General features: G+C 40.7%; 1 protein-coding gene across 1 annotated transcript in view; it reads right to left on the reverse strand.

The window, feature by feature from the left end:
- Positions 1-251: 251 nt before the first annotated feature.
- LOC134816733 (plexin domain-containing protein 1-like) overlaps positions 252-12,541 on the reverse strand; it is a 30,784-nt gene continuing 18,494 nt past the window's right edge. The window contains exons 10-11 of the mRNA XM_063825717.1: positions 3,213-3,406; positions 252-2,522 (exon numbers count right to left, since the gene is read on the reverse strand). Coding sequence (XP_063681787.1) covers positions 2,191-2,522; positions 3,213-3,406 — 526 coding nt within the window. The 3' untranslated portion in view covers positions 252-2,190. The remainder of the gene's footprint in view (positions 2,523-3,212; positions 3,407-12,541) is intronic.

Below are 12,541 nucleotides of genomic sequence, written 5' to 3' on the forward strand. Positions count from 1 at the left end.
TCCCTCTATTAGTGTCCTCTAACTGGATCGTTAACAAAAACCATCCTCCTTTGGAGACGAGAAGGGGTCTATGATACCATGAAATGTAATGACATAGACTTCCAATGGCTAGTTTTTGCGAGCAGATTATTCATTATACTGTATATTTTATATCATCTTACAAGGCGTATTGTTTTACTCAATTAAGTGGACTGTTTAGATGAATTTAGCCGGTGGTGAGCGTGTGTGTGGGAGACAAGTTAAAGACATCGTTTTAAAACAGAAGTTCCGGAGCGGAACAAAGCAACAAGGTCATAAATCACAATTTTCAATTCGGAGATACAGTAATACAATAAATATTTAGAGAATAAAGCTAAAAACACAGACCAGTAGATATCTTCAGAACTGGTTATATATTACATTAGCGTTATTTAACTGTTTTACTGCCAATTTCACAGCTCAACCTGTGGAGCTATCCCTTGGGAGGCAGTGTTTGCTTTGACACGCGACAGTAGAGGGCCTATCAGCGTATAGCTACAATAACTTAGCTAATCAAATCGCTGTTACAACCACGGAATTTGCTTCCTGCTGTCACGTGTCAGATGTGCACTGTTTCCCTCCTGATAGCCACGTCTCTATCCTGGTTCAATTTAGTTCATAAAATATTTCAAATCTATTCGAAAGTTTAGAAAAAAAACACTGATAATACATCATGTCCATGACAAGTCACTGTTTCTTTAAAATTAAGTCCTAAAAGTTGTAAGAAAACGCATCGCTATAACTTATTGTCGTGAATATTTATAAAATCTAGATGTAAGAGCTCTAGAGTTGTGTATAAAAGTAACATATTTTATCCAACAGGGTGCTTCTCAATGATGCATTTTAAGTATCATTCACACCATTCCACACTCGCGTTGTAGGCGAGTAAATTCACTATAACATACCCAAGCTACTACACAAATTATTTATCTTCAAAAAATTTAAAAAATGCTAATGATATAATATAGACTAATAATAGGTATCACCATTATAGGTCTCATGTCCTAAAATTTAAAAATTTTAACATTGTACGTCAGAAATTTTTTATGTACAGAATACAGATATAGTCATTATTTCCTTTGTCTCAAAATTCAGTCTAAATTCGTTACAGATTAAAAGTTAAGTCCGAAGAAAACTGAATCCAATTTTTTTCGTCAAGTATAATACCAAAAACTAACAAATTTCGTATTTAAATTTTAAACTTGATGCTTTATGCCAAGGTATGTCATCCCTCAACAGACAGTTCTCTGCTTTTGGTTAAAAATGTTCATGCAGTTAAGAAATGTATTTGTTTAAAGGTTCAAAATAGGTTAAAAAGGTGCTCTTGCAGAAGTTTAATAACTTCACTTGCTCGCTAGAAATCCCCGAACTAGATTGACCCTGATGGGCGTGGGTCAAGTGACGAAATCATAATATGAAAAGAATGTCACGTGTAATGATGAATCCTAAATTTGCTAAATACTTTCAAAAAATGTGCTCTTCATTAATCACCCTCATGTGCCGGAGACAAGCACTTTTAGAGGCTTTCAGGCTAATCGTGGAAAAGTTTTGGATCTATGGAAGAACTAGGTGACAATTACAATGTGATACCGAGGTGTCAGGCTGCATCGCCAAAAGTTCGAGACAAAGACTTTACATTTATAAATATATGATATACTGGGATGTTGAGATTAAACAACATTATAATGCCAGGCAGCATATTATTGAAGCATGCCGAAGCCCTCAAAGTAAAAAGCGGAGTTTCTTATCAGGTTTCCATCACTTGACCGCTCGACCCGAGGGGGGTTTTTATCGTATTCTTTTAATGTAAAATCCTCAAACAATGTCTCAGAGTAACTGGATATGTTTTCACCCAGGGAAACTTGAGTGTTGTGCTGATTGTATTGATTAAAAACTTTATTTGTACCAAGACTCCCCCCAACTTATCTTCTTTTGAAACTTACTATAGAAATACACATATCAGCTATATATTAACCAATTTATACAGCAAAAAGATATTTAATTAACAAAAGGACTTCCAAAAGTCCCAGATTTGCAAAAAATTTGTAAAAACACCCCACCACGCACGTGCAACTGATGAGCGATCAGCGGACGAACACGTGCATGATCACGTGCACGAGCACGTGCATGGCACACTCGCCACTGACCGCGGGACGTGCACGCTGCGCGGTTTCACACCACTACTGACACTGTGTGATCATGATCCTCAGTCATGACAAACTGGTACTGTGGGTACGGCTGACTAGTATTGTTTTGCTCTATAAATGTTCGGGAACAGTCTTCGTTACACGACTTGATTTCCTCCATCTTGATAGGGCTGAGGACAGGTTTTCTCAGTTTAAGGATGAGCAGGGCGGATATTACGAGGATGGCGGCGATGCACACCGCCGTGATGCTGATCGTCGTTATTATCGTCATACTGGTGCTGTCGTGTTTGGGAGCCTGTGTCGGGTTCGGTGGGGGTTCAGTGTCGTCCTTGGGGTCCATAGGGTCCACAGGGAATCCTGAAATTGGAAAAATTTATAACGGGAGAACAATAGTTTACATCATTTTCCTCTTCATGGTATCACGAGGATACAGAATATTGAAACTTAGATTACACATGTGTGGATAACCTCATCGCTCGATGAGGCCTTTAAGTCGCTTTAAGAACAATACGAGCTTATTGTTTTCCAAAATTGATGTATCTATACACATTAAAGTTTAAACAGTATACCCTCTGATAGTCTACTTAACTGGTGACTATAAACAATTGACTGTAAACAATTGACCCATTACACGAATTAGACTTGACATTCGGTCCATTGGAATTGATCATTATAGACTGAGTATTCTCGTGAGGCATGATATACAAGAACAGTACATCGATATTATGTATTCAGTTGTATAATTACTACAGCCTGCTAAGTAAATAGCCACTTTTTCTACCATCGTTTGCGAATTTTGGCGGATCTAATTTAAGCAACATAATATATTATAATATGTAGAAACCATATACATACAGGTAAAATCAAATATACAAGTAATAATATAGCTATAAAAAGTAACAAATAATAATCGAACTATTACTTGCAAGATGAAACATAATGATAAACCGAATAATGTAAAATATAAGACAACAAAAGAAATTTTAGCTTTATCAAAATTCGCTAAATTTCGTTTAAATTCACTAAATTTCACCGAAAGAAACTCACTAATATCAGGGTGAAGAGTTACGATCTCAGGAGTAGTGTCGAAAGTAGCATGTGAGGTTGCGGAGTAGGACACTTCTGGTCGGTTAGGAGTAGTGTCCGTTTTGATGCCCTGGCAGCTATTGACGGCCGTGTCCGGGCAGTGGTGCTGCTTCCAAAGGTTGTTGTATCTTTCTAGACCTTCTTGGGTCGAACACCTGAAAATAGAGACGTTACAATTTTGTGGCTTTATAGGATTATGAAGGAGCTGAAGGGTTCTTTTAGATTGGGAGCTAATTGGGAGCTATCTTAAGGCCAGGGGGGGGGGGGTAAAAGTCGATTTTCCAGTTTTCACATATTTGATCAGAGCTGCTGGAGACGAACAAGAAGATAAAAACCGGACCGAAATCTGACCCCGAAAACTGGAAAATCGACTTTTACCCCCCCCCCCCCCCCCCCTCTGGCCTTAACAAGTTAGGTTCTTAAAGCAGTGAGTTCGATAGTAGCTTACGTAACATAAAGCAGTTATTGTTAATTTCCTGGAATAGTTTTTACAATAAAAAACTTGACGTGACGTCATACTGCGCCCTAATGTGCATAGTTACGAACTTCAATTCCTGGTGCTGATACTTAAGAAAATATTCATTATTCAGCTGAGAATTAATTATCACATTTCTAGCGAATCATAAAAGTTTATTTTAATTCATTTTAATATTAATCAAGAATTTACGATTTGATTATCGATTATCTGCTATCTGCAGGTCATTGACCAGTTCTAAACCCTGGTCTATAATAATATCTGCCTAGTTGCACCAGCCTATATATACTCAGCAGGATTGAGGTCTCCATTTCGAGACTGTTGCGTAATAAACACGGTCTAATCAATTTATTCAGCTGGAGATGAATTTACTGTCTGATAACAGTTTCAGACTCGTCCAGTACAATAAAGCAATAAAGAGTTGTTAAGTTGGTGAGTATCAAAATGCAGATCTCCTATTGATCCATTGTCTCAGAGTCGGGCACTGAATTATCACTTTAGTATCAGAGCGATCATTAGGTTTCATAGGACGGTGTGAGGATGACAATGAGTGGGGGGAGGCAGTCTCCTAGTCTGAACACCTGTGTAGGAGACGGGCGGGGGAGACGGTGTTGACGCCAGATATTGTACAGGAGGGTGAAGAGTATGGTGAGGTGAAGTTTTCAGGACAATTGAAATAATAATACACCTATCATGAATCATGATATTGAGACACTACTCAGAAGCGGGTTTTGATGAAAACATTAATTAACACCGGCAAAGTGGCAGGCTAGAGACACTAATCCTGGCCCCTTAATTTTGCCATTATTTAAAGAGACCTGAGTGCTGAATTTCAAACTCTGAGTTGTGGCTCTACTGCAAGAAGGCATGACGTCAGGATAAAGGACACACTAGAAGACATCTCTTTTCACTCCTCTCATCTACTACTAGAACCGAGGAGGAATCATTGACGTGATACTTTTCTTAGGAAGAGAGGAGGCGGAGACTGGGATCTGAGGAGAATGACACTATCTGGTGACGAGTAGTGCTAGGTGGTGAGTTTTGAGTACCAAGACAGGAGGACCGGGCAGACTGTAGAGTGAAGTGCACTTTACCAGTCTGATCCGCACTTCATGTCCACTGCCAGCTAGGAGAGTCCAGACCTGTGATCCAGTGCCGGGGACGTTACCAAGTCAGATACTGATCTCTTGAGACACACTAACTGCACCAGGCTAAGATCCACATTCCACTCCCCAACATTACGTCTTATCTCCCGTACTGTGACTGTCTGCGTGTATTCCATATTTGAAGTGGAGACATTATTACACGGGCAAATGTTTCGGCTTGGACAGAGAGAGAGTGAGAGAGAGCTGCAAGAGTTCATTCTTTCTCAAACACCGGGCCCAAACAATGCCCATTGAATCAAAGAGTCTGATACGCGGCTCCGGTTATACAGCGGGTAAAAACGTGCACCAATTGTCACCTAATTCTATTGCAATTTATATTTATTAGTTGTCAGAGACTCCGAGTTGAAATAGAACGATAACAAGCACGTGACAGTTTAGAGTCGGTGCAGTTGTACGGCCTCCCCTGACATGGCAACAACAAACCCTGATCTAAATATCAAGTTATAACAACCCACTTAACACTCTCCACAACAAGGAGAGAAACTCTCTGTGTACCTTAAATATGCTGATTATTGTACAGCATCCGGGGTTATTGCCCGCACAGAGGAATTTACTATAGACCCGGGCAATAATTATTATAAAGGGTTTACGATATTATCATAATCATAAGTGAAGTATCAGAAGATCTAGAGAGAGAGATTCCGGAGAATCGCATGATATGACTTAAGAATCATGTGATACGACTGGAGAATCATGTGATACAGCTTGAAGACTACAAGTATCACGTGCCTTGTCGTGCCAGGGACAGGGGGTCAGCTCTTCATTGCAAAATCTAAAAATTGTCAGAAACTACACGGCTTGGTAACGCGATGTTTAGTTCAGTCTCGCTACTGTATAGTGTATATAAAGGAAATTATTTATAGAAGTGGAGGTGCACGTCAGAAGCATGCTGAATCCTTCCTTACGCTTCCTGATACCATGTAACCCAAACTAAACCCCTATTTTCAAGTGCATCACCAGTTTTAAAAGTCACATTTAAAAGTTCACGGAAGGATGCTACTAATTGTTAGAGTGGTGAACCCTCAGCACTTCCACTCCTATTCCCATCTTCCCTTCAACCCACGTGGTACTCCTGGGAAACCCTCTCATGACATCACATGACAGCCACGTGGTGCCGCCAACGTTCCGGACGGCAGACTAAATGCTGGCAGTTGAGATAACGCTGGCAGCTCAGCTCCATTTGCAGCATACTTGTAGGTGAGGGTGAAGCTGTGGTGCTGACAGCCGCGCAGCAGTCAAGACTGTGTTAGTTACTGTGAGATGCACTGTATAATATAGGACCGATTGTTGGCCAGCCCGAGATATTGTGACAAGCCCGTGATATGGCATTCCACGTTCTGTAACGTAACACAGGGTTACACTTCCCCTCTAATCGCTAAACAGGAGTGTGACTTAATAAGGGAACTTGTTGTGTGTGTCCGGACTGTGACAAATTGTTTCACTCTGCCAGAGGAACGTAGTTAATAAGGGGAAACACCCGAGTTGTTTTCATATCACAGGCCTTTTAACTGCTAAAAGGTTTTCGGACCGATCCTGGATTGAGACTACAATAATCCATATTACTCATAAATGGAACATATTATGTTATTCGATTGGGAGAAGTGGGCATGTAAGGATTGGGGATACCTCGTAGCATATTGGTGAAGTATTATAGCGACTCACGGGCCCCTTCATTATTGATAAATATAATGTGTTGATGTATAACCTGCAAAATGGGAATTAGATTTTAATCTCCGCCAATCACAACCCAGGAACTGAGTCACGTGATGACAAATCAGAGCCAGAAGTATTGGCAACGATCTTAAAAGCTATTTGCAAGTGTTACACACGCAACACAAATTATTATATACTATGATTGATCATGTATCTTTCCAATGATTCCATTGTTAAATCTGCACTGGATACATGATGGTGTCGGGTATGTGATTTAGGGGAACCACAATAGCGTTTTATAAACTCGATTACCGTAACACAATGCTTGGACTGCTGCGACACGCAGCAAGCCTTGTCCAATTAATTAAATCGAAAAGACATTGTTGGCTTCACTTGGCCTCCCAACAAAGAGCACATTAAAATATAATGAGATTGCTGACACGTAGCAAGCCTTCCGCAATTAATTATCTGTAAGACGACATTGTTGGTTTCACCTGGATTGGAAACAATGGCCACATCGAAACATAATGTGTGTTTAATTGTGCAAAAAATCCATCGATAGTCCAGCTTGGAGTGCGCCTCGTAAAAACACAAAGCAATCACTATCCCTGTAAACCTTTCTCTCTCTATAATGAAAAGCATTGATACCGCTCGTTAAACCTCATTTTTAAAAATGATCGATGATGACATAGCCTTATGTTATTATATCGGTATATCTAACATATCCAGCATACTTTCAGGGACAATAGACTGAGAAGGAGAGCGAGGGGGTCGGGGTGAGCTTGTGCCAGGTCCCCTGCTGGCACAGGGATATCATGACCAGAGGGGGTAAGGACCAGTTAGCACCTTTCAACAAACAGGGGGCTAGGTCATCAGGCTCCGGTCTAATCTCTTATCTCCCAAATCTTTGAAACTTTCAATTAATTGGGTAACGACGTCGTGAAATTGTGTAAAGGTTACGGGGAACTGGGGCCTCGTAACGATCCTCATGATTATCATACATTCTTAAGCCCCCGATTCTTGTTGTAAAGGTGTCCGGTTCATGATTATGTGATTGCACAGGAAAACGTTGAACTTGGTCCGCTAAACGAAAGCGGATGATCCTTCTCAGGATTGAAAATTGACACTTTTTATATTTGCTTTGTAAGGGAAGAGAATGAATGCCTTTAATAAAATTACGGGGGCCGGGTTAAGGTGACAAGTGCAAGGGGAATAATTCGGTTTATGAGGCAGGATCAGCAGATCACCTATCAGACTTTTTAAAAACTGGTGATATATCACACTATAATAATATGATTCGCATCATGATTTAAGTAAGGGAGAGAAAATGTAAGGGCAAACATTCAAGGTTATCAGTGGTACAGTGATGTCACTACCTTAATTTTAGCTTATATCTTTAGATAACGGATCCAAGGCAAGGAGGCTCTTTGACAAAATGAAAACATCCAAATCGTATTTGTAAAATGCTAGTTTTCCGGTGATATTACATTATTTTTTTGCAGACAGCTTCAGTCTGCAAATAAACTTGTGCAAGCTATCCCTTCCGTAACTTAACGAGTTTTTCAAGACTCCACAATAGTGATATGATCATCAGAAAATAGGGATATGATCACTTTCTGATTAAGTCACGACCCAATTACTATAACTAGTGGCATGATTTTTACTTTGCAGGTTTGCAAAAATATTAGATTTTTTCTTTAGAAATCCTCGATACTATATCAACGAATAATTCACCCATCATCAGCTTCTCCCATTTAAACATTTACTACCTTTGCAACAATCAATCAAACTAAAAGAAAGAACCTTTCACCTTGACATACCGTTTTTGCCTAATCTCATAACTCCAGAACAACTCTGAAGCACACAAACTCTCCTTAACGCTGGGCAGTGCCTAACTGCGATTACTGAAACAAGTAACCACAATTCACGGTTCAACAATTCAGTAGGAACAATTACTTACAGTTTGACACTTTTTTAATGAGAATTGAGATATGCAGTGTAAATTTTGAATTGTTACACATTGCGAACTGGAAAGAACAGAGAGCTGCCTAGTGTGTTACACAGAATAAGTGGGCTAGTCACGGCCTATACTTTTTCAATGTTACATAAATTTTAGCGTAGAAATTGTCAGTCTAGAAAGCGGTGAAGTGTTATTGATACAAGAGAGTGGACATTCTGTCGATACCCAATTAGATACAGCATCACCAATATCAGGACCAGACCAATAGTACATGTTTCAAATTACCACACGTTTAACGAGATAACATTAAACAGCTTATTAGATTAATTGTAGCTGGGATTATTAGATGCTGCCACATTTCAGCTCCTGATTGTAAGAGACGTACTCTACACTTTAACCAGTAATCCCATTAGACCATCATCATGGTCACGGGTCTATCATCTCACATTTTCAGAGATTTGCAACAACTCGCACAATTATCAGATCGAGCTCCCCTAAATTCAATTAATTTCTAAGTCAACTCATTGAATCACATAATGTGCGAGTTTTGGTCCGTCCGTTAATGAGCGTGGCGCTTTGTGACCAGGTACGAAAATAATTAATGAATAGAAGCTAAGACAGTCTCCATTTTCAGGGAATGGGTAGCGTTAGGGAGTGGTGCCTGTAAAAATTTGTCACCCCATGGTAAGGGAATTAAAGAATATTAAGCAGCAACAAGACGGCAATGTACATTGCAACTTCCCGATGAGTTAGACTTGTTACACCTCATAAAACTGGGCCTGACCCGGCTAGTGACCTGAGCGGACCGATTGGAACTGAGCAGGGAAGTTTTCCTTCTCCAGTCAAGACTGTCAGAGAGTGAGTGAGAGAGAGAGAGAGAGAGAGAGAGAGAGAGAGAGAGAGAGAGAGAGAGAGAGAGAGAGAGAGAAAGTTGACAGTGTCACTGTTCAGGGGGAGGGGTCAGTTTGTTCTAGGACCCCGTACTGATGACTGTTTGCCTCTATTCAGTATTAGGAATTCAATGATAAACAGGGAGGGTTCCTATCAATAAGCAAGTCTGCAGAGTCGCAGTTATCAGGGATAGCTCGTGTAGGTCTCCAGTAGTGAAGTGGGTGCATGTAACCAATTGCAGGTCTCCCAGGTCTCCGGGCCCAGTGAACATCCATGTAAATACAGGAGCGGCAGTTTCTTTGATTGCCCACTTTATAGTGAATCGCAACAATTGCTTCCTTATCGTTTATATGCGGCAATCATGTTGGCTTCCATTGACGTCAAGTCCAGCAGATGTAGGTTCAACTATCCTTACGGTCTGGAGACCCGCTAAACCGAATATTCTTGACTCTGCTGGTATTGTTAACGGGAAAAGCTGTTAAACTGTTACAGGAGTCTCGTGATGGGAAATATTTCAGCTTTGGGGAACGTTTTAGAAATATAAAATTGTCATAGCCATGATCTATGTAAGGGCTATAGGTAACCTGTCTCCAAGGATGTTAGAGAACGAAGCAAGTTATATCAGGAAATCTGGAAAGGAGTCGCAATTCTATGGAAGCTGTTACACTGAGTAAGATATGAAATGAATAAGTTGAGACCTGATAAGATGGTACATAGAATACACCAAAATGTATGGCGTCAGCCCCCCTCTCTCCCACATACCGTTCCCGACTAAAAGAATCTCCAAGTAGTTCCCAGGAAGGAGACTGTTCTGTAGAGTCAGCCCCACACCAGACCACCAGACCACCACGTGACCAGATGAAGAAGATAGAAAACCAGGCTTTCCTTGCCCTGGAGAACATATATTGCCGCGTCGCTACGGGACCACTAGACCATGTCGTTGTAGCACAGACTAAAACTACCGATTATATCGGGATTCCTATTGACCCTGTATAGGAGAACCTAGACTGGGAGTTGGGAGCGTTATACTCAGGAGGTATGATAAGTTTTTAGCACACAGCGGAGTCTGCAGGTAGACTATCCAGAGACCCTGAGAGGTTTCCTCTCAGTTCTTAATAACAAACCTCAGATCCTCCTCCATGTCACAGTTTCAAGATCAGCTGTATGATATCAATATATGTATAATGTTGGGTAACACGGCTGCTAAATATTATTCAGGACTTAATTCCGCGCCAGTTTAGCTGATTACCACGATAATAATAAATAAAACAGTGGCAGGTCAATTGGGAGTTTGAAGCCTACCCAACTGATCGTTCTAATCAGACGCAAACCATTTGTTCTACTTACTGAGAATATAGTTGCGAGTAAATTGCACTGTATCATACACCACAAATACTAAATACTCTCCCATTTTACAGGCATATCCAACTGTTTACAGGCAGGTCGTATTATTGCAACTTTTAAATAGCTCGATCTCGAGTCGTGGATCTGCTCTGAAAAAGCTTGCGGTGGCCGAGTAGTAAAACATGGTCACATCTTACCTGTGTTGTGTTGATGTGTGGATGAGACGGTGAGTTAACCTATAGAGATCGCTAATACCTTGACAATTGGGTGATTGTAAGCAGCGGGCGCAGTGCGATGAGCGGTATAATTGGTAAACAATAGTTATCGATGCGGCACCGGATCGCCTAATACTTTACTCATTACATTCATTACAATACCCATATTTTGGCTTGCTTAGTCTGGGCAATTAATGCAGGACGACCGGACCACAAATTGGCTATTAGTGACCCGACCCGTCTTGTAGGAACTAGTCGCGGCCGTCAAAACCCATGTTTCTCCCGAGCACTGTAACATCCCTACCCATGACTTACGGCCACTCATTTGGTTCGCAGTACACCGAGATTTGCTTTAAATATCAGGAGGTAATTATAATGGGATATATCGAGCAGCGAGGAGTGCTCAAGCACAGCCTCCAAGGCTGCTATGTAGGATGTTTCATCAATTCACTCCACCAGCTAATTGGCAGATGTTTTGTGCTGCCCTGTGCTCGCACAACTGAATACCTTCCTCAGATCTGGTGATAATGCAACACCAGTCTCCACAAGACTCCACTGTCGCCAACACTAATCATACCCACAAAAGGTGTCTTATAATAGAATATGTCGACTTGGAGGGAGCAAGTCAATAAAGAGGATACAGGTAGACGGAGACAGAAAGCTGAGCTCCAAACTCTTATAACTGAAACTTCACCTCCCCGGCCTCGGATCATTACTTCATTACTTCATTATTATTCAGCACTCACTCTCCCCCCTCTCTAATATATACAGAAAGTTAAGTTCCCAACTTTGTTTATCCTCACTTCACCAGTGTATTCATTACTATTCAACATCACGAGATCCTGTCTAACAATGGAGAACGGAGAATACGGTATAGTTTTAACATGAGCTGTACAATGGACAGTTTAGGGACTAGTGATCAAGAAGAAGCTGGTGGAACGGTGCCCTCTTCTCCGACCCGGGGCAGCCCTCAGGACTCCTATCACAATACAACTGTCGGGATAGCGAACACTGCCAGTACTAATAGTTGCTGCTCAATATTGGGGTGTGCGCTGTGAGTACACGTGCGAGTAGAAATCCGTGTAAAGTTTGTGTAGTCTCTCTGGGGGTTTGATCCTGTAAATTATTTATTATATTATATTATATTATATCTTATCAGTGGACATTTGAGACTTCTTGGCGTGCGAATAAGCTCGGTCAACGGCAATACATTATGTACACCCTTTAGCTATATAATATGTTACCCTAGCTATAAGTCCAGTCAAAATAAAAGTTATAAATTTATGTTTAAATCTTACTGTTACTGCGAAACGTTATTGCTATCAATTGTTCAACTACGGCTTTGGATATATACCAACAAATATTTCAGATCAATAAACCTAGATTCAACTATAATGTTCACCAACAAAACACTTGCCAGCACCCCCTTACACTCTCGGCTACTCACACACACACCCCACCCCAAACTTCGTTACAATCACTTCTAATAGTTAGCAACAACTCTAGATATATCGTCTCTCAGATAGAAGCTTTGTCTCACCAATGCCGAGATAAAAGGTTGCATCACAATTATACAAACACAATAT

Source organism: Bolinopsis microptera, chromosome 1, assembly GCF_026151205.1.
Source record: "Bolinopsis microptera isolate Bmic1 chromosome 1, MBARI_Bmic_1.0, whole genome shotgun sequence".
NCBI classification, from domain to species: Eukaryota; Metazoa; Ctenophora; class Tentaculata; order Lobata; family Bolinopsidae; genus Bolinopsis; species Bolinopsis microptera.